This window comes from Haliaeetus albicilla, chromosome 23, assembly GCF_947461875.1.
Source record: "Haliaeetus albicilla chromosome 23, bHalAlb1.1, whole genome shotgun sequence".
In the NCBI taxonomy this organism is placed as follows: Eukaryota; Metazoa; Chordata; class Aves; order Accipitriformes; family Accipitridae; genus Haliaeetus; species Haliaeetus albicilla.
The window spans coordinates 15293640-15315665 of record NC_091505.1 but is presented as its reverse complement, the minus strand read 5'-3'; the positions used below and the strand labels follow the sequence as shown (position 1 = coordinate 15315665).

General features: G+C 58.8%; 1 protein-coding gene across 11 annotated transcripts in view; it reads left to right on the top strand.

Annotated features, from left to right (window-relative positions):
• Positions 1-22026, top strand: part of DLG3 (discs large MAGUK scaffold protein 3) — an 81713-nt gene that overhangs the window by 41285 nt on the left and 18402 nt on the right. For 10 of the 11 annotated variants that reach the window (XR_011329501.1, XM_069811346.1, XM_069811345.1 and 7 more), the window contains 8 exons: positions 7178-7228; positions 10334-10458; positions 10952-11121; positions 11502-11638; positions 11957-12101; positions 12252-12411; positions 17001-17157; positions 17625-17727. Coding sequence is in view for 9 of the 11 variants with exons in the window: in XM_069811346.1 (XP_069667447.1) it covers positions 7178-7228; positions 10334-10458; positions 10952-11121; positions 11502-11638; positions 11957-12101; positions 12252-12411; positions 17001-17157; positions 17625-17727 (1048 nt within the window). In the remaining 2 variants the exon portion in view is untranslated. Of the gene's footprint in view, positions 1-7177; positions 7229-10333; positions 10459-10951; positions 11122-11501; positions 11639-11956; positions 12102-12251; positions 12412-17000; positions 17158-17624; positions 17728-17947; positions 18061-22026 lie in introns of those variants that run through there. The other variant, XM_069811352.1, reaches the window with a different exon arrangement.

The window sequence follows — 22026 nt, the reverse complement described above, 5'->3', positions numbered from 1 at the left end:
GCCGTGGCCCCTCAGGAGGGAGGCAGGGCTCTCCAGGCGCTTGCTGGCATTGCACCTGCTGGTCCTCAGGGCAGCAGGACCCATCAGATGCTGCTCCTCTCCCAGTGAAGGCTGCCAGCAGCTGAGCAGTGCTTGGTAACTGTGTTTGCAGCCACAGTGCATTTGGCACTCTTGGTGTAGTATAAAGCTAATCCTCCTTGGTTTGTTGCAGAGGGGGTTTGCGCACGGCTGCATCCCTTCCCAGAACATTTGCAAATCATTCCTGCTGGGGGGGATGGACGGAGCAGGGTGGCCAGCGTTGATTTCTGCAGCACTGGCTCTGTGCTTGTGGGGTGCTCCCCTTTTTTTCCCCCAAAGGGAGCTCAGTTGACAGCTTGCCAGGGCTGGGTGCTTTGCACCTGGTTTTCTTCTGATGCAGCAAATTTCAGCTGCCTTACACATTAATGAAGTGGCACCAGGACTCAGAGGTGGGGTTGGTTTGTCTTTGGAGTCATGGTGGAGGGCTGCAGGTGACTTCTGGTGGTTGAACCATCCTTAGATCTCAGCCCACAGCCTGTGGTGGGGTCAGTGTGCATCAGAGCTGTGCTGGGCTGGTTGAGCAGAGCTATGAAAAGGAAGGGAAGACCAGCTGAGACCTCTGCCACCCTGGCTGTACGGTTTAATGATGCCTTGGGTGCTGAACCAAAGCAACCTGGCACTGGGGAGGAAGGCGGTGGTGCCTCTCTGTGTGGTGGTCCTGGGTCCAGCAGCCTTGTATGAACGTGGCAGAAGACAGTTGCTGTCCCCAAAGGTTTCCTTCTCCAAATGCATGGCATGGCAGGGTGTTTGTGGGGTTGGAGGCTTCTCGCAGTGTGCTGGGCACCCCAGCTGCAAGGCAGTGCCATGTTGCAGCCTGCTCTCTGCACTCACCTGCCTGGTGCCGTTCTACAGGGAACTGGAAAAAGGGCGATGTCTCCTGGAAGGGAAGGACACACCGCAAAGTTGGACTGAGGCAAGTGAGGGGTGTGCTGTGGGCAGGGCAGGGAGGTATTCCTGGATAGAAAGTCTGCTTTCACATCTGTTTTGTACCCTCCCTCCCTTGGAGGAACACTGCCTGCTCACCATTGCAGCCACCAGCGCCACATCCTTCGCCAGGCTCCAGCCGTGCCTGTCACTCCTCCCTGCCTGTGTGCCCAAGGGCAGTGAGAGGTGAGCCCAAGGGCCAAGGACAGGCTCTGTTACCCCAGGCAGGCTCCCAAGCCCTGCAGAAGCCAGCAGCAGGGAGCCCGCCCATGGGGCCAGCGGCCGCCTCCTCCCATTACAGTGCATGACACTTTCCTGCCCTCCTGGCTGCCTCCCCCTACCCCATCTCATTAACTCCATATCCCTCCCGCCCCTTTCCTTCCACCTCGTTAGCTCCACATCCCCATCTGCCCCTTCTCCCTGTGCCTTGGCTACAGCTCCTTCTTGCTGTGCTGGGTGGGAGATGCCTTCCTGCAGCCCCTGGGGTGGGTTTGGCTGGGTTTTGTGGGGTGCTTTGCACCCCTGGCAGGCACCAGCATCACCCTGGGGATGGCAGTCTATCCATCCACCAACCCCAGCAGCACATGCCAGGGGGGAACTGTCCTGTGGTGGTCAAAAGGAAGGCGCAGGTTGTGGCTGTTGTCTGCTGGGCGGAGCAGGGACCACCAGCCCCATGCCCAGGCATGTGCCACCAGCGGGGTGCCCGGAGGGGCCCGTGCCCAGGGCAGGGGAGACACCTGACTTTGGTTCCTCTCAGCCTCCAGCCTGGAAACCCTCTTGCCTTCTACTTCATATCATACCAACACAGAAATGAGCCCTGCTCCATCCTTTCCTTCTCTGGGGTGCTGGGCTCCTCAGGCTCCAGGGAAAACACCCCAAAACCTCCCATTTGGCCGTTTCCCAGGTCAGCAAAGGAGCCACACCAGGGCTTGCTGCAGAAGAGCACACCAAAATGGCAAATCTGGAAGCATGGTTTTTTACAAACCTGAAAGCTGAAGCCTGTTGGTACAGTATGTATTTGGAAGGGTTAAAGTCACATCTTCCAGTCTTTAATTACTTAACTATTCAATGCTTTCCTTAATGATAAACAGATGGATGTAGTCTGGTTCCTTCCTGTTCTAGCTCCATTGATTGCATTGGACTAGCTGCTGGGCTGAATTTGGCCCCGGCTGTTTATCAAGAAGTCTTCTCCACATTTCAATCCCTCTGTCCACCCACCTCCATCCCCAAGAGCATGTGGCACCAGCAGCACTGTAAAGTACAAGCTGCAGCACCGGGTCCCACTCACCACCGGGGCCGGGGCTCAGCTCTGCTGCCTGCAGCTTGTGCAGAGCCCAGCACCCCCAGGGTGTAAAACCCCAAATAAATCCTTATAAAATTCCTGCTGTAGTAAAAGCATTCCTTGAAAGGTAAGGACAGGAGCCAGGGGGGATTACCCATGCCAGCTCCAGGTTGTTCCTCACAGTTTCACCCCTTGGTCTATTTTGCCCAGCAGGTCCATAGCAGGGAGATGGAGCATCCAAAGCACAGTTCCCATGGCAGATGGGGTCTCTGCGTTTCAGAGCTGTGTCTCTGAAGCTGAAACAACTTCTTGCTGTCCAGGGCACAGGTGACTGCTGCCAGGCAGTCACAAAGTGAGCAGGGTAGGTCACTCCAAAGTCCTTGAGGAGTTGAAGATTTCATAGCCTGGGTCCTTGGAGCCTTCCTTTGGTGCCCCACTGCCTGGCAGTGAGGTGCCACCACCTCCTCAGCCTCTAGAAGCCAGGTCTGAGGAAGCCAAGTGCTTCCCAGGCCTGATCCTGGTCAGTGAGCACCATGGGAGCTCCGGGCTCTGCCACCAGTGAGCACAGAGGCAACCTCCTTGTGCAGCGCTGACTCTGCTGCCAGGGGCCCCAGCCACGGTCACTGGTGGAGTGCAGCAGAGATGGCCACCATGGTCCAGTGCCTTTGAGCAGGGCAAAACTTGCTTTTAAGCCTGAAAAAAACCAGAAAAAATCAAAACTAAACTGCCACCCTCACACTTTGGTCCCAAGCGCTGGTGGTGGAATGTCCCACTGCCAGTTCCCACAGATGGCGCGGCTGCGGAGCCCTCCCAGCTGTGTGCTGGGGCTGTCAGGCTTCAAACCCCTTCCCTCTGCCCAAGCTCAGCAGACTCATCTCTGTGACCCTCTGGCAAAAGGCTGGCCAGAAATACGGCATTTATTTACTCTGAGCACAGGGCCAACACCGTGGGCAACTCATGCAAGGGGGTTGAGGCCAGGGGTTAGCTGGAAGCGAGTTGGTAGGTCTTGGTGCTGCGTCAAGACAGCGTGGATGCAGGGAGGTGAAGGGAGGGAGCTCTTGACCTATTTTCTCTGGGCCCCCTGCCATGTGCAGGCAGAGACAGCTCTCACTTGCCAGCACTACCCGTGCCTGTGCCAGCGGGGAGGTGCCCATCACACCCGCTGCCCCAGCAGGGGCTGCTCTCCTTTCCCCTTGCTGGGGCAGGTGTGGGGCATCGCCAGGCGCCCTCGTCCCCCAGGTCCGGCTGGCACCGCCGAGGGCTGACTCTCCAGCCTTCACTCTTTTCATTATGTCGGTACACGGCTGCTCCACCACCAAGTCCCAGTGCCTGTCCCCATCGCGTCCTAACCACAAGATATGTCCTAGATACTCCTCCAAAAGTGGCTGCAGGCAGTATTATCCTTCCTGTAGGTTAGTTCCTCTTGCAGTCTGGTGGGCTATTTGGGTTGAGTTTGAGGAACCCCATCTTAGTCTCCTAAATTGCCCCCCTTTTTTTATTTTAAAAAATTCAAAAACCCCAAATCCTGACTCTCTAGCAAATTGCAAAGTGCGTTCCACGTGCGCTGGTGTGGTGTTGGCCGGCGGAGCCGGCAGACAGCTTGCAGTAGCTCTGGAAGGTGTGTGCTCTTCTGTTTATCAAATGAGTGTTAACTCTGCAGCCTTCTGTTGATGATTTAAATGTCATCATCGCTAACTATTTCCTTGCTGCTCAAAACACGAAAAGGAAGTGAAGGCCAGTGAAGGGGGCCTCTTCCTGAGCTCTCAGGTGAGCTTATTGTGTGGGAAGGGCTTGGAAAAAAAATACCCTTACTCTTTTCCATGAGAAATCAGACAGTGCTTAGGATCAGGATAAGCTGGGAACAGCTAATTAACGCCCGACACCCCCATTGGCTCTGCAGGCATTACATGGAGAGGCGGGAGCAGGGTGGGGTGTGCTCTCCTTGCCCAGGTGCAGTGGACCCAGGCATCTCCCCACCAAGCCCGTAGCACTGAGATGGTCCCAAACAGGAGCTGGGGAGGAGCACAGGGCACTGGTGAAGGAGAGTGGGAACAGCCTGCAGCAAAGCCAGGTCACAGCAGCTCCAGTGGGTGCCATGGGGAGGTTTTGCCGTCAGTGAGTGACTGGTATTCAATTTTCCGACGCTGGAATGTTTGCTTTGTTGGCTTGTTCCCTTGGTTACATGGTATATATTAAGTTCTCCATTTGGCTTCCTTATGCGATTAACTGGCTTTCTGTTGCATGGATTTTGGAAATATAATCAGATCTAAAACTTCATGGTCAGGCCTGGCTGACCCCAGCATGCAAGGCCGGAGCAGGCTGCTCCCAGCACACACCACGCTGGGCGCAAACCAACACCGCTTGCTTTCAGGGAGCAATGCAAAACACTGCTCAGCATTGGCAGCCCTGAGATTTGCAGAGCAGGGATACCCCAAACTCACCTGCCTGGCAGCAGGGTGCCTGATGGGGTTGCATGCCGGGGTGTCTCTGAGCCCCGGGTGCTTGCAAGCAGCGGCCGCTTGCTTGGCGGGTCTCGCGCGCTGCTGGCTCTCTCCGCGGCTCACAGATTGTCAAAGTTTTCTGCACATCCCCATCCTGTAGGTATGTATGTGCTGTTCCTCTGCAGCCGTGGGTGTGCATATGGCTGGCTGTGTGGCAACTGTGTTGAATGCCAAAGCAGAGAGGACAATGTGTGTAGTAGCGAAGGGTGCCAGGAATCCGAGTTGCTGGAAAGCCGGGGAGAGGCGACGCCGCGCCCCACGCACCAGGCTACCAACTGCGGAGACGAGATGAGCCCGGAGGCTGTGGCGAGGGAGGCTGCGAGGGCGGCATGGGCCAGTAAGCCGGCTCCCCTCAGGATTAGTCAGTATGGTAGGACACGAAGAGGGAAGGGCGATCCGTAGCAGAGGGGGAGCCTGTGGTGAGGGAAGCGATGCCCCACCTGCCTGTGGGAGCATGGCCCAGGGCGGTGCTGTGGCAGGAGGTGGCATCAGCCACATGTCCCTGTCCCGACAAGGCTGTCGGGGATCCTGCTGTGGGTTAATCCCACCACTCCTGGTGCTTTTCTGCAGAGGGGTCCTGTTCAAGAGCTGACCAAAGCCTTTCCCAATGTGCTGGGAGGATCAGAGCATCCTAATATTAGAGCATCTGGATGTCTCAACCCCAAAATGTGCCCTGAAATCTTCCCACGGTTGAGAGGCACCAGGCATGGAGCACATCTGAGGAGGGACAACCCTCTCAGCCTGTGTTCCCTGGAGGCTCCATCCTGTCTCTCCACTCCGGACTCTCCCCAACATCATCCTTCTTGAAGCACGGTACCCACAACAGGGTGTGGGATTGCTTTGGCCTCACCAGGGCTGAACCAGGCAGGGGGTAAGGATGTGAGTGTCACAGGTGGCACAGCCCCATCCTAGATCCTGGCATGCAGAACTGCTCTTCCACCCGGGCACGTGATTATTCCCACTTAGAAAAACTCCTGTTTCCTCTTCCTACCTATAAATAGGGCCTTACAGCTATCTCACTGAGTTTCCTTCCATGGTGTCAGATGATGGCTTTAGCATAAATGATGTTTGCTGTCCTCTACATCTAACAACCCAGCACTGTGGGGTTTTGCAGGATGGCTGGGCTGTGCCTCCACAGGAGCGGATAGCAGGGAGCTGGGCAAGCAGGACACAACCGGCACGCTGGTGCCAGAGAAGGGGACCTGTGTCCAAACAAAGCCACAGCAGCTCCAGTTTGGGTTACGGAGTGTGTACAGAAAGTGGCTCCATACAGTCCACAAGCCACCAATTAATGGTGGATGTAAAATCCACATGAGGAGCCCTGCATGTTGTCCAGGGGCCGCAGGCAGAGGCAGGGCTGCATGATGGGAGAGGCGTTTGCCTGCTGAGCCCCGCCGCCCTGGTCCCGCTGCCTCTGCCATGCCGTGCAGACCTTGCTGCATCCTGTCCCTTGTTTCCCAGAGTGACTCAAATTGTAGGTTGAGTCCAGTCCTCTCTAAAACTGTTGCTGTTGAGTGTAACAGCTCTGGATGTTTCCATATCCAATTGCTTTGCAAATCTTGCTAAATTTTAGACCTTGGCAGCTGTTTATGGCCTGATCCTGATGACCTGGAGTGAAACTGCTGCCTGATTTTCCTGTGCCTTGTTGCTTATGGGGAAAATGGAAGTTTTTGACCTGTACATTTACCTTTTCTTATTTTTGAGCCTACAGTTGCAGCCCTTTTGTTTCAGGCTATTATGTTTCCCAGAGCCCTGTTTTGACACTCTGGGTATGGGAGATTTTTAAGCATGGGGATCAGTATGGTTTACAGCATTGAGACAGGCTACACCATTTTTTTTTATATAAGGGCATCACAATGTTTTCCCCTCTTACTGTGGCCCACACTCGCACCTCGTTTCCTATGAACCCAACTAATTTGGTAGAATACATTATTCTGAATTCCCTGTTAACACAGTCATGCTACTAAAAGATTTAAAAGATATAAGCTGCTAAAGGTGTTTATTATGTTATTATGTACAGACATTTTTTTTTGCTTTAAATGGACCGACCCCTTCCTGCAGCAGTGAATTCCCAAGGTTAATTACATGCTGTGTAACAAAAGCATTATTTCTTTTTGTGCCTTTGGTTGTGTTCCTTTTCATGGCTGAAGAAATGAGCCGGGAGAATAAAGGCTTTGCGCTGAAGTGCATTAAAGTCAGTGGGCTTTGGCTCATGCCCAGAAAGAAAAGCAAAGCAGTGCACGGTTTAATTTCAGGGCAGGCTTGAGCGATTGCGTTTAAGTTTTTTTCAGCAGCTTTTAGGTTGCATTCTCAATATTTAGCTATCAGAGGGGAAAAGCAAATCCCCCTGGGACTGGCACAGAGCCGTAACCTGCTGTCTCCCTCTCCCCAGGTGAACGGCAGTGATGGGATGTTCAAATATGAGGAGATCGTCTTGGAAAGGGTAAGTGCTCTTTACTCACCCGCCAGCAGCCTTTGCTGCTTCTTCCCACTCGCCCTCCCACCGGTGCAGCCGGCACCCCTTGCATCCCCACGCCAGCTGATGGGAGAGGTTGGTCTCTGCTCCCCGCTCTCTCCAGAGGCTTCTGGGGGTGTCACGCTTGCCTTCCCTGCATGGCCCCCACAGCACAGGGAGAGGTGGGCTTGCTGCCCCCCCCACCCCTGCAGACCCCTCCAGAAGGGAGGGAGGAGGGGCTTCTCCCTCGCCTCCCTCATTCACACCCTCGCCCCCACAAACCCACCAGCACAGAGCTGGGAGGGAGGCTCTTTGTCACTGCCTTTGCCGGAAAATGGAGGTGCAGGAAGCTCTGCTCATGCAGGCACGTGGGCAGGTGCACCCCACAGCCGGGCATGGGGGACCGATGCGTCTCCATCACTGGACTCCCCATCACTCCCAGGTACACAGCCCGGAGATGCTAAGCAGCAAGGACAGTTTTCTGGTAAACCAGACCACAATGGGGGGAGTTGCTGCTCAAGCCTTTTCTTGTCTGTTGGCAACACAGAGCTGATGGTGTGCACCACACTGGCCATGGCTAAAATTAGCTCCTCCCATGGATGAGGCTTATCCAGGGGTGAGCCAGCACCACACAGGGCAGGGAGGGCTTTCCTCTGGTGCCCAGGGAGTGGCAGGGATGGAAGGATGGCAAAGGAGTGGGAGAAGCTGGCCCAAGATTTACCCCAAGAGGTGGGAACAGCCCTGCTGAGTGGGGATGGCTGGGGCGGGGGGATGGCTGCAGCATTCCGTGGCACACCTTGCCTCCTCCTCGCTGACGTGCCGGGTTGCTCGGCCTCGCCACGTGGCCAGCATCGCAGGGGAAGACGCATCACTCGTTTTTCTGTTCCTCTCTGCCTTTAGTCATCTCCCTCCTCCCCTTGGCTCTGCATCATGGAGGTGGGTGGACGGAAGGTTATCTGGGGCTGCCGCCTCACCCACCGCTTCCCCAGCGTGGCTGACGAAACCAGCCCAGGAGATGCTTCCTTTTTGGGCTGAGTGCTTCTCACTCCAGGCCCAATTTAGAGGCAAAAGCCTTGTTTTCAGGGATTCTTCAGAGCATCCTCTGTCCTCGGCCCACAGCGGGAGTCGGGGGGAGCTGGCAGGGTCGCATGGAGAGGCAGCACTCATTGCTGCCCCCATTTCAAAGCCTCAGGCAGCTATTCCCTCTCCAGCAGTGAGAAACCATGAGGGAATTTCAGTGCTTAGCAGCCAGGGCCAGCATGGGCCATACCCATGTCCTTCCCCTTCACCTGGTCCCCAGTGGGATCCAACAGCCCTGTCTTACTGCAGGAGAAGCACCCTGGTGCCTGTGGGTGAGGCTGTCTCCTTGCTGGGGTGTTTGGCTCCCAGAGATGACCTCAGTGTACCCCAGAATTGCTGGTCTGTTACTGTTATTAATCCTCATTGTAAAGACAAGGGCAAATGCAGCAGTGTTTTGGGGGCAGTAATTGAGGAAACACTGTCTGCAGAGGGACATGGCTTTGGGTTTACCCACCATACATATGTCCACAGCAGGAGCTGCCCCTGTGTCTATATCAACCCTGATGCCAGCTAAGAAATCCCTTGAACTCCATTTCAAGGTTTATCAAAATAAAATTAAAGACCTCCTGGATCATTTCCAGGTTTTGTAGCTAGCATCAGAGCATACCCTTCCAGACAGGCACAATGAATGGCTGGAGACCATTTTGCACAGTGTCACCTGCCTTGCTGGGGCCTGGCTGGGTCTCTGGTGACAGTAAGCAGCTTGTTTGAGCTGGGCACGGGGTACACCAGAATCCAGCTTAGAGAAAGGAGACCGGCCTCAGACCTTTCACCATTTAGTGCCTCCTTGTCACATGCCGGCCAAATCCCAGCCAGCAGGAGAGCATCTGGAAGCGTTGCATAGTGAGAGGCATTGGTGGCTCCCAGAGATACCGCCTGCTGTGTCATGTATGGCATAAAGTCAGAGCAGAGACCTCTGCGTTGCTGCAAGAGCTGATGCTGATCCCAAACTGCTGGGGAGAAGCGCAAGCCCCAGCTGGCTGCGGTGCTAGATGGTCCCAGGGAGCCTGACCTCTGGTGTGGCCCTCCTGGCCACAGGTCCCCCAGAAGGGCAGAGCTCCCCATCACCTAACGCTGAGCACTGGGGCCGTGGGCAGCCGCTAGAGCGCTTGGCCCCAGCCTGTTTGTGTACGAAAGAGGCGGGCACAATAGGATGTGACTAAGTGTCAGCTCTTCCGCATGAGAAAACAAGGCAAGGAGCCATCTGATTTTCAAGGCAGAGCAGAAAAAGCAGGAATTGTCCACTTGCATCAAGCACGGAGCTGGAAGCAGCACCTGTGAGTGTGCCACTAATGGGGATCCTGCAAGCAGGAGAGGCGGTGCAGGGCCACGGCTGCTCATCCTGGGATGCTGCCGAGATGGAGCTGGAGATGTGGCACAGCCCCTGCATTTCCCCCGAGTAGACTTCAGCAGGATGAAGCTCAAGTGATGCTCAAAGCATGTCTGGGAGGAAGAGGAGGCAGAACTGGATACCCTGCTCCATTATGACAGTCCCCTCCACCCAATCCTGCAAATTTTGGCATCAGCACTGCTGGTCCCTGGCTTGGCTCCTTGCTGGGGGCTGCATCCCAGGGGGCAGGGGTGGGATGCTAGTGACTGGCACAAGACTGGCTGTTCTGTGCGGGCTGCAGCATCAGTGTCTCCTCCTGGGGAGCAGCCAGCAAGGGGAGGTTTTCTCCACCAAGGACCACCCCCTATTCCTCCAGCTTGCCGCCTGCCTCAGAGTCTCTCGGTGCAGACGCGGCGGCAAGGGAGGTCCTCAGCAGCTCCCACTCTCCCGCTCCATCTGTTCGGTGCTCTGCGCTGCTGCACCGAGCGCCTCGGCTGATGAGCACTGGCCTCCTCTCTGGCCATGCATCCTTCTGCCCCCTGAGCCGGGCACCCTGGGGTGCAACAGATGCTGTAAGGGCTCCCACACCCCGGGCAGCCGTGGCTAGAGGGGGAACTGCTTCAGGAGGTCCGGCAGCAAGTGGTTGCCCATGGGGGAAAGACGCAGTGTTTGATTTTCTGCAGGGTAACTCCGGCCTTGGCTTCAGTATAGCAGGAGGAATCGACAACCCCCACATTCCAGATGACCCGGGTATCTTCATCACCAAAATCATCCCTGGGGGAGCAGCAGCCATGGATGGCCGTCTGGGGTGAGTACCCAGCCAGGGCAGCAGCCCCATCAGGGTGTTACCCAGAATCTCCCCAGGGACCCACTAGGCAGCTCCTGCCCCCCTACCCTGCCATGGTCCCTGGCCCTCCCTGGTCCCTTCCCCCCAGCCAGGTCCCCTCAATGCAGGGATGCCCACGGTCCCCAGCCACCAGCCTCCTGTCTGCAGCCACCCCTCCTCCCTTCCCTATGCCAGGCTCCAGCTCCCATGCTTCCGCCTGCAGCCTGGGGCACAATCCACCCTTTCCCCTCATCTCCCATTTCCACCAGGTTCACACCGTGGGGACCAACCCCACTGCCTCTCTCTTCAGAAGGGACCCTGCTCTCACCCTAGCAGGGCAGGATCTGGCCAGCTTGAGCAGCTTTCCTTCACACAAGGGTCCGCGTGGCTGGAGGAGGGTGGCAGAGGTGTCCAGAGGAGGGTGGTACAAGCTGGTGATTTCCGAGGGGAGCTCAGGGCCACCCTGTGCCCACAGGGTGAATGACTGCGTGCTGCGGGTGAACGACGTGGACGTCTCCGAGGTGGTGCACAGCAAAGCTGTGGAGGCCCTGAAGGAAGCGGGCCCCGTGGTGCGGCTTGTGGTGCGCCGCCGGCAGCCCCCGCCAGAGACCATCATGGAGGTCAACCTGATGAAGGGCCCCAAAGGTGAACCCTTCACTCTGATTGCAGGACCGGGGTGCCCCGCTGCCCCACGGGAGGGTGTGGGGTGACCCCTCAGTGTGGGATGCCACAGGGTGCATGGCAGCATCATGGGGATGTGAGATGCAAGTTGGCACTGCCATGGTGCAGAATGCTGCAAAGTGGCCCAGCAGCATGGGATGCTATGGGGCACAGGGTGTCGGAGAGCCCCACGGTGCCGTGCGCGGTGGCTGGGCTGTCCCTGCACAGCAGTGGGGTAGCCCATTGCCTGCCAGGTTTGGGGCAGGGTGGGAAGCCCAGTGAGGCAGAGGGACTGTGTTGCCAGCCTGGGGCTCCATCCATCTGTCTGTCCCTCACCCCTCACCTGTGCTCTCACTCCCCCTCAGGCCTGGGGTTCAGCATCGCAGGGGGCATCGGGAACCAGCACATCCCCGGGGACAACAGCATCTACATCACCAAGATCATCGAGGGAGGTGCTGCCCAGAAGGACGGACGCCTGCAGATCGGGGACCGGCTGCTCGCGGTAAGCCCCATGCCCACAGCTGGCTGTGAGGTGAAGCTGGGCAGTCTCCACCATGCTGCGGTGCCGATCCTGAACCCCAGCACCCCTCCTGCTGGCAGCCCCATGCCCCTTCCCTGGGGTCCCCTCTGGGACAGTGCTGTGGCAGGGACAGGCGCAGCACCAGCTGCAGGCGGGAGGGCCAAACCCATGGAGATGGGACCCTGTCTGCAGAGCTTCTGCAGCACCTGCCCTGCAGGAAACTGCTCCGCTCCTGCAGGGCTGCATTGGCCTCTGCCCTCCTGCCTGCAGACATATTACCCAGCCCCTTCCCTCCGGCAGGTGAATAACACGAACCTGCAGGACGTGCGGCACGAGGAGGCAGTGGCAGCCCTGAAGAACACCTCTGACATGGTGTACCTGAAAGTGGCCAAGCCCGGCAACATCCACCTCAACGACATGTACGCGCCCCCCGACTACGCCAGCAGTACGTACGCCGCCGGCCACAGGCGTAGCAGCCCGCACCACAGGGCTGGGGGGAACGGAGCGTGCTGGGGCGGCCGGCAATGCTGGGCTGGTCTCCATGTCCATGTTGCAAATGGATTTCTGCTCCTGATACCCTTCTCCTCTCCTGCAGCCTTCTCAGCCTTGGCTGACAACCACATAAGCCATAACTCCAGTCTGGGCTACCTGGGCAGTGTTGAGAGCAAGCCTGCCTACTCCGTCGCTCCCCAGGTGACTCCATCGCGGTACTCGCCCATCCCTCGGCACATGCTTGGGGACGAGGACTTCACCAGGTGAGTACCAGGCATGAGCATCCTTAATCCCTGCTCCTTCTCCTTCCCTCTCTTTCCATCCCTGGCTGCTTGACCTCATCCCTGCTGCCAGTGCAGAGCCTCGGCCAAAAGCCCGTTTGTGGGTGTATGGTGCAAAGCCTGGGGCCCCCACAGTGAGCTCCCTGCTCACCCCCACCTGAGACCAGCCCTGCTGTGTCGCTCCCTGGCTCGCTGCATCCCCCCCTTCCCTGTTCTCCCTCCTGCTCCTCCCTGAGCCTTGCTTTGTTCTCTTACCTGTTTTACAATACCTGGAATACAAGGTGTTCCCTGCCTTTACGGTGCCATCTGGTGCCAGCACTGCCACAGCCTCCCAGGCTGTGAGCTGGCTGATCCCGAGCAGAGCTGTGCTGGGAGTGAGGCGGGGGGGCACAGCTCTGGGTACAAGCGGGGCTTCTCCTCCCACACTCCCCAAGCCTGGCATCACGAACCACCTGCACACAGGTGTCATTTCAGCGGCTGCCAGCCCTGGGCTTGACAGCCTCCTGCACGGCCCCCTTTTCCCCACTAGCATCATTTATGCTGCATGAGCAGGTTTCTTTCCTGAACCCAGGAAATAAAGAGGAGCGCAAATGAGATGCTCTGAGCCTGAACGCAGTGTAAAACTTCTCCAAAGCCTCATGCTGAGGATGGGAGAGCGAAACCTGGTTGGTCCTGCTCTGCTTGCCTGAGCTCACAGCTTTCCCTCTGCTTGCAAAGCCTCAGGGCCAGTGCTGAGCCTGCAATGGGTTTAGTATCCGCAGGGCCAGGGCTGTAGGGCTCAGGCTGTATTCTTAGGACTGATACTCGGGTTAGGCTTAGTGCTGGCTCTGTGGTTAGGAGGAAGGTCACAGGCTGATTTCGGGGTTGTGTTTGCAGTGGAAGATGCCATAGCCTTGGCTGGAATTGTCCTGTTCTGCAGGGTGCTGGCAGATGCCAGAGCAGGAGACCCTGACTTGCCATCCGGCATCAGGTCCGCTGTCCTCCTGGAGAGTGGCTGCACTCACCTTCGTCACGGGGATTTCTTGCTTCCTGGTGCTTGGCCACAGCCAGGTGCCTCGGCACACCATGACCTGTGCAGCACTGGCCTCTGCCCGATCCAGGTGTAGCAACTCCTGTGCTGTCAGGGCACTGGGAGATAATGCCACACGCAGGAGTAGTGCTTTCTGCCATTACATTGCACCACAGAAGGGACTGAGTCCCAGCGCTCGGAAACGCTCCATCTGCCTCTCACCAGGGACTCCGGTCCCACCACGGTGTCCTTTCCTACATGCACCAACGTCCTCATTTGAGGGCCAGAGAGTAGAGAGAGCAGCCCAGCCCAGGCTGGACACAGCCCAGTGACCGTGGCACGGCGATGGCTCGGCGGTGACTTGGCAGTGGCCCTGGTGCAGCACGTGCTGGTGGCCGCTAGAGGATGGTGCTGCCTTGCGGAGGGCCCCGCTGCAGGCAGGCTGGCCCCTCTCAGCCACTGTCCCCAGCCACAGCTCCCTGCTCCCCACCAGATTCACAGTCTGAGGTGGGCTCAGCACCTCCCTCATCCATCCCAGGGCAGCACTGAAAACCTCATGTGGATCACTGACCCCCCCAGGACGGCTTCATCGCTGTGGATCTTTTGGCTTGTGCATCACCAAGATTGTATACTAGGACCAGTGTGGTCCAAATGCATCTTGCTGGTGTGGGAAAGGCAGCGACTCCCCTGAAAAAGCAGCTGTCTCCCAGGAGGCTCCTGCCAGCCGTTCCCCAGGAGAAGCAGAGGTCCTGGCCTGGACCCAGTATCATGCCACTTCCCCTTCTGTGGCCACAAGTGCTGCTGCAGATGTGGACCTGGCTCCAGTGACCCTCATGTCCCGCAGCACCTAGGGCTGGGGACCAGAGCATCTGTTTTCCAATGAGCTCCACCACTGCAACCCAGACCTGGCACAGCCCCACAGGATCCCTGCAGTCACTCTGTGCCAATATCCCAGTGTTAAGCCTGCAACGTCCAGCGTGGGATCTGCCTTCAGGATCTATGTCCTGCCTCCTGGGATGAGGATGGAAGTGGAGAGTGCGTGTTATAACTGAGACCTGAAATGTAACTGTCTGGGGCTTCATATCCTCTCCTTGGTTCCTGTAGCGTCTCTCTACCTTTCACCAAACCGTCTGGTCCTCATGAATGCTGGGGATGCTTCCCCCAGGCCAAGCTGGGGTGGTCATTGCTGCACTTTTTGCTTGGGCAGCAGCAAAATGCAAGGGGCAGAGCAAGTTCATCAGCTGGTTGGAGGTAGGGTTTGCAGACCCAGAAGTCTGACCTATTTCTTCCCCTGGGAAAGCTCTAGCCCCAGGCATAGCTTTGCTGCAGAGGGACTGATGGCTGCAGCCCTCCCAGCCCCCTCACAGCCACCCCAGAGCCAAGCGCTGGTGGCAATCTGAGGACTTGGGGTTGAGCCTTTTTTGACCCCAATGGCATTTCCATGGTGTTTCCCTGGCCTCTTCCTGGTCCTGGTGCATCCCAGCCCTGCACTATGGTCCAGCCAAGTCCTGAGCTCTGCTTAGCTCAAAGCTCAAATGTATCCAAAGGCCATAAGGATAAAGCAGGTATTTTCTGAAGGTCACAAGGTAGATTCAGCCTCTGGCCCATCAGAAATGCGTAGCTGGAGTTATGACTCTGCTGTACCTCTGCATCTGAAGGCAAGGGGCTGTGGCAATGCATGATGTGTGTGGAGCTGCAGGCGTGGGGAGCTGGGCCGCGAATTTGTCCTTGCTTGGGTTCTCCCCTCAGTCGGGGCCATGCTTTCCATGCCTCCAGGGGCAGGAAGGAGTTAAGTCTGTAGGGTCTAGCAGAGCAAAGGCTGTGTCCTTTCAGTGCTTCTATAAAAAAAAACACCTGTGTGTGGGTCAGGGAGGCTGGGCCCTGAAGCCAGCAAGAGGCAAAGACAGGCAGCACAGGCGGGCTGTGGTGCGATGCATTCAGAACATTCCTGCCCCTCACGCCTCCCAGCCAGCACTGCCAGCAGAGCCTGCCATGCCACAATGTTCACCGTCAATGTCTCATCGTCCATGTCCTACAGGGGACAGCCGTCCCTGTCCCCTTCCAGGCAGCAGCGAGGCCAGAGGAGCAAGTGTGACCAGAGGTAGGGGACTGGGATACTGCTGTGCCTAGTGGGAGGCATGGGGACAGGGAGAGGAGCAGTTGGGAGAGCCGGGAGGGTCAGGCTGTGCTGAGCCCAGGGTCTGGACAGGGCAGGAGCCCACCAAGACCTTCTTGCAAGGCATCCTGCACTTCTGTCTGTCCATCTCCTGTTCCTATTGCTCCTTATAAGGTGGTTGCCTGAAGCTAAGTGACATTCAGCCCATCAGGACTCCCCCACAGGAAAGGATGGTGGGACACTTTTCCTGGGGTGCTGGCACGTGTCCCTGGAGGTAAATCCTGCCGCCTGCATCTGTGAAAGCATCAAAACCTTCCCCCATCCGCCCAGGTGATGGCTGTGATGCTCCAGGCAGGCCCTGGGGGCTGAATAAGATGTTTTCTTGCGAGAGTGGCCTGGGAGCACGCTGCCAGGCTGCAGGGCTTTGTGCTGACTGCTCGGCCAAACTTTATTCCCCTGGGTCCCTGCTCCACTCATGCCACATGAGCCCCACTCCTTCCCCCGCTGTCGCTGGCAGCCGGGGGGGGCCAGCTGGCCCAGCCCCCCCCCCGGTGCCCCAGGGTCCTCTTAGCAGAAGTCTGCTGGCGTTTTAGGGTCCACCATGGGTGCTCTCGGACAGTGCCATGTCTGGGGCTCCAGCATCTCTCCTACTGCGCCCCGGAGATCTCCCTCTGCTCACCGGCAGGCGCAGGGTTGATCAGGCTGCTGAGCTCACTGGCAGGTCCTCGGTCATTGCAGTACCTGCTGGAGCACCCAGGATCCAGCCGGTCACCACAGCGGATACATTGATGGTCCACAGTGTCATGTGGGCTGACAATCACCGCCAGCCTGTGCTAATTGTCTGGCGTCGTTTATTCCTTCTTATTTTAATCCAGTGCTTGAGCTGGGAGCTGCTCTTATTCCCATCAGACTTCATTTTTTTTTCCAGATGAAAACTGATGCAAGGATTTTTGCAATGCTAGGCAGTCTTTCTGCCTTTGCCTGCCTATTGTTTGAGCTGTGAAAGAATTAAGTCATCATCAAAAAATTTAGGACTTCTGTTGAGCTGTGCAGGGCCTGTGGCATGGGGGTGCGTGGAGTTGCAGGCACACTTGCCATGCTGCACGGGTGCAGAGGGGCTGGATCTCCCTCTCCTGGCACGGCCATGCCATCCTTGATGCCCAGGCTTGTGGCATCTGATGGCGCCTCACAGTCTGATGTTTCGGTGCGTGATTTCATGGCAGATGCTCTGTCTCCATCCGTGCTCTGTCTCATTACTCATGCAACTGCCTGCACCTCTCCCGTTTTATCAGCGTCCTTGGTGGCAGAGGGCTGAGTCACGCCAGGTCGCACTTGGGGTGACTCCAGCCCTGCCGGTGTGCCAGGAAGCCCAGGCACAGCCGACCCTGTCATCAGCTTCGCTGCTCTTCACCCTGATGTCTCCCTGTCCTGTGTCTGTCCTTCCAGGGAGCCCCGGAAAATCATCCTGCACAAAGGCTCCACCGGCCTGGGCTTCAACATCGTTGGAGGGGAAGATGGCGAGGGGATCTTCGTGTCCTTCATCCTGGCTGGAGGCCCTGCTGACCTCAGCGGTGAGCTGCGGAGGGGAGACCGCATCCTCTCGGTGAGTCGGCGGGGCCTCCCGCTGTCCCTCCACGGCCTCCCACAGCCCCGGGCAGGCGCCCACAGGACACCTGTCCCCTGCCACCCGGGACACGGTTGGCAGGGTCCAACCCCAGTGCCGGCGTGGACGTGGCCCCTGGGTGCGTAGAATCAGAGAAGCAGCCTGCCCGGTATCTATCCTGCAGTGGAGCAGGGGCCGGCCGGGTCCTTGCCCGCCTGCCGGCGGAGGGCACCCCCGATGACCGGGCCGGCCGGGGGCGGGTACTGGGGATGCCGGTACTGGGGGTGTCGGTAGCAGCTGTGGTACTGGGGGGCACACGGGCTGGGTGATGTGGGGTTGAGAGTGTGGGCACCGCGAGTACCGGGACAGGGACAGGGGCAGCGGTGCCGAGGGCCGGGGCGCAGGGCAGACCCGGTGGGTGCGAGCCCCGGTCAGTCCGGTCCAGCGGAGCCGCTCTGTCCCGGCAGGTGAACGGCGTGAACCTCCGCAACGCCACCCACGAGCAGGCGGCGGCGGCGCTGAAGCGGGCGGGGCAGACGGTGACCATCGTCGCGCAGTACCGGCCCGAAGGTACCGCCAGCGGGAACCGGGAACGGGGGCGGGGCCGGCGCCGGGAACGGGACCGGGCTGGGGGTGGGGCGTCGCATGCAGATGAGGGGGCGGGGCGTCGGCTGGCGCGCGGAGCGGGCGGGCCGGGAGGCCGGGGGGCGGGGGGCGGCCGGCGAAGCGCCCATTGGCGCGGGGCGGGGCCCGGGGGGGAGGTGCGGGCGCCGATTGGCCGGCGCGGCAGGAGGGGGGGCGGGGCGGCGGCGTCCCGCCGGCGGTGCCTGCGCGGCTTTGTGTGCGGGCCGGGCGGCTCCGGGGCTGCTGCCGGGGGCGCCGCCGCCCCCCACCGGCCTGCAGGTGAGCGGGGCTCCGCCGACCTCGCCCGCGCCTCTCCGGCCCCGCGGCTGGCCCGGCGACACGGGCCGGGCCGCCCGCTCCGGGCCTGGGCCGGCGGGGGGACCTCGCCGGGAGGGGGGTCGTCTGCGGTGGGGAGGGGGCGGGGGGTGTCTCTTCACCGGAGGGCGTCGCCAGGAGGCCCCGCTCCGTGGGGTCCCGTGGGCCTTGCTGGCGCGCCCGGGGGCGCTCCGGACGGGCTCGCGGGTGTGGCGACCGCCCTTCGTCCTGGGAGACGGTTCCCTTCCCCCCGCCATCCCCCAGCGCGGTGGGCTCCGGGGACCCCCCCTGCGACCACCGGTCCCGCGGGGCTGGAACCGAGGCCTCGGTGCTGGGTGCGGGCTCGTCCTCAACTCTGAGCATCCCGCCCGCTGCGCTAGCCCGACGACTGCTTTTCCTTAGCGCTGGCCTTTAATTTCCTCGGCAAAGGTGTGGGGGGCTGGTGGTCCCGCGTGGGGCAGCCAGTGGCTGTGGGAAGGGAGCTGGTAGCTGCCTGCCAAAACCCTCCCCGGGGCTGGCAGGGCCGAAGTGTCACCCGTGGGTTGGAAGGGTGAGCACTGGGGAGGGCATCCCACCAGCAGGCATGGGGCCGGGAGCTGCTCCCAGGGCTGCTGCCGCGCTGTTGCCATGTCCCGAGTGGCACCGTGCTGGTGCTGGGATGCAGCAATTCACGTCCCCAAATGAAGGTGTCTCTCCTGGGCCCTGCTGGTTTTTTTCTCCAGCAGCTCTGGTCCTCTCCACCGAGGCCAACATGCCGCCCCTTGCCTGTGCGTCGCCTTGTTCCTCCTCAGTGGCATTGCTGGGCAGTGCCCTGCGGGTCCCTGTGCCCGCTGTTTCTCCTCTGTCCCATGGCAGAGGCCATTGGGGTGCAGAGCCGTTAGTGCCGCTCAGGGGCATGCTGTGGGTGTGGGGTTTGTTTGTTTTGGCTGGTTTGGGTTTTTTTTCTTTCTTTCTTTCCAGGAAGCACTTAATGTTCTTGTATATCTGGCTCCCTTTGCCACTTGAGATTTGGCAAAAACGCCAACCAAGAGTGGTTCCTAAATGTCAAACAGGACAAAATGTTTTGAAACCCCTTTAGACCAAGGCTGAAATATCGGTGCTTTGTAGCCGGTGGCTTTCCGGGTCCGTGATGGCTCCAGGCACGTGCAGCCAGCAGCACTTGGCACACGGGCTGCAGCCGTATTTCCTAGGAGGTAGGGTTGCTGCTCTGAAACGCAGGCTGTTGTACCTTGGGAGTTGACCTCAGCGCTCCAGAGGCTTGAAGGCCTGGGAGCCAAGGAGAAAGCTCTCCTTGGCATGAGCCCCAGGTGCAGGTGAGGCTGGGTCCCCTCCAGGGGATGTGTGCTTCGAAATGTTTGGCTTTTCTATGTGTGTCATGGCTCTGGAAAGAGCAAGAAAGCTGGATTGTAGGATGTCCAAAGGAGGAGATGCTGATGGAAGGGGGCTTTGAGAAGTTCCTTTCTGCTCATAGAGGCGGAGGATGGCACATGTCTCTTGTACGTGAGCACAGGAGGGCTTGCCCAGGGGTTGCTGTATGAGTGCATGTGTGCTCTGCGTCTGACCTCGCTGGGGCTCCGAGGGAGCAGAGAGGTTGCTTGCGCAGGTCTTGGGGGATGATGTGCCCTCTCTGTGGGGTCCTGCAAGCCACCAGGAGTGGAAAGAATCAAAGACAAAACCAGGGAAGCATAGAAAGAAGAGCTGCCATCCTGCCTTTCTTCTGAGCACCTGCACCTGGTGCAGCGCCTCTGACCACTGCTGCATGCTGTCAATGAGGAGGAGGCTGCTCCCTGTGATGGTACCTCTGAGCTGTTTGTGAGGTCCCTTCCCTTTGAGCACTTCTCCCCCTGACCTTTGCCTGCCGCTATCACCAGCACTTGCATTTGGCAATTCCCCCTCCTCCTGCCCCACACAACAAAGCCTTGATATTCCTCCCCTGAAAATACAAAAACTCACGTGATTGCATTTTTCCAAGCTGGCTGCTCAAAGGGAAGTGACCGGGCTGCGCGATCGCTTTTAAAAGCCTCCAAGCTTTCCCTATGGCCATGCTCCCCTCCGCTCCCCTGGGCCTGCGGCACTTGCGCCCTGTGCAAGGAGGTGTCTGTACTTTAACCCCACAGCTGGCAGGTGTGTGGGGCCAGGGCGATAAGATGCCAGGCTGGAGGGGAAGGATGGAGCTGGGTGTAGTTTTTGCAGGTGGCTGGGCTGGAGCCTGTGGCTGAGCATCCCTGGGCTCTGCTAATGGCCTGGCAGAGCCGGCCTGGCCCTGAGCAGGCAGGTTTGCATGCCAGAGAGAGCAGGACATGGGCACAAGGCTTTATGCGTGCTCCAGGGTTGCTTTCCAATGCAGCTCCCCTCTCTGCCAGCACCTTTTCCCCTTGCACTGTCCCCTGGTGCCCAGAAATCAGCTGCAGACCCACGGTCTTGTTGGTTCCGCTGGTTATATTTGCAGGCGCACCACATGAGCATGTGCTGGTGCTGGGGATCCTGGGTGCAGGCAGGCAATCCCTGCCTGATTTTAATGGTGTGTGACCTGTGTGCGCTCAGGCGTGCAGGGCTGTATCTTGCTCCCAGCACTGAGCTCACCCTGTGGTGCAGGATCAGGCGCAGCTCCAGGGGCACCTGCACCCTGGGAAGGGAAGAGTGGCAGGAGGGTGGAGTGGTGTTTTTATCGAATTGCTGAGTGGGAATAGCAAAAGTCCTACCCCTCCTGGTGCATGGCGCAGCACTGCGGTGGCACTTGCGGTAAGAGGTGCCAGGTCACCTGTTGCATATTTTTCAGTCTTGGTAAGTGTGTCCTGAACATGTCTGGCACCCGTGTCCCGTGGGAATGCCAGGGAGGTGGGCATCAGCCATGGCTCACCTCCCCACTGTGCTGTGGACAAGCTTCCCGATGAGTTTTGACTATGTGGGAGATCTCCTTCCAGGATGCAGAGGCAAGATGGCTATGAGCCAGGGAGCAAAGGCGGGAGCACTGCTTGCTGGGGGTTATCCACTGGTAATTGTCTCAGAGGCTGCTCCAGCATGGAGATAAGGGGGGGCCGGTGGCAGCTGGGAGCATCCCATGCTTGCTCCCGGAGTAACCTTGCCTCCCCTGTGCTGGGAGGGAGGTGGCGGGTTTCCTTTTGGGGCTGGCTGCTCCTCTGGCCTGTGCCCTCCCCCAGTCATATCGAGCACAGGTTGGTGGCTTCTTGGGAGACCCATCCTAGGACGTGACTGTGTTTGCTCTCCGGGGGATAAAGCCAGAGCAGCCCCTGTGTCCTTCAGTTTGCTGCATCCAGCCTGGCTTGTGCTTCTTGTTGTGCCAGTGGGCTTTTCCCAGCCCCTCCAAGCAGTGTGGCCACTCCAGCAAAATTTGGAAAGTCCCTTTCCATGGAGCGTCCCGGCTGAGGCAGGGGTATTTGAGAGCCCTGCCCTTGGGTTGCATGCAGGGGACACAGTCGCTGGCAGCACGGTGGCACCCAAAGGTTGCCCTCCCGACATCCTCGCCTTGATGCCAGTGGCGGCTAAACCTGCTTTTGCCCTTCTCTGCCTGCCCAGTCCCAGGCAGTGCATTCTCCACACTGGGCTTCTTGTGGAGAAGGGTGTCATGGGAGGGATGCGAGCCCGCGTGACGGGGAGCAGCGGTTCTTTTGGTGCAGGGTGTGCGGAGAGTCTGTGCCCCCAGTGGGGTTTGGGACAATTCGACTGGGGACAGAGGTTACAGCACCCAGCTCAGCAGCTTTCTGGGGGAAAGAGTCCTTCTATACCAAAGGGTTTACAGAGCAGCTGTACCTGCTTCTGACAGATGCTCCTCTGCGATATAAGAGCTCATGGGCATCCTGGGGCAGATGAGTAGCGCCACAGATGCTGTGGTCCACCCCAGTGTGGGGTAAGAGGTGTGGAGCAGTATGAAGCTCACCTCCCTCTGCCAGGAGCTCTGTAAAACCTCGA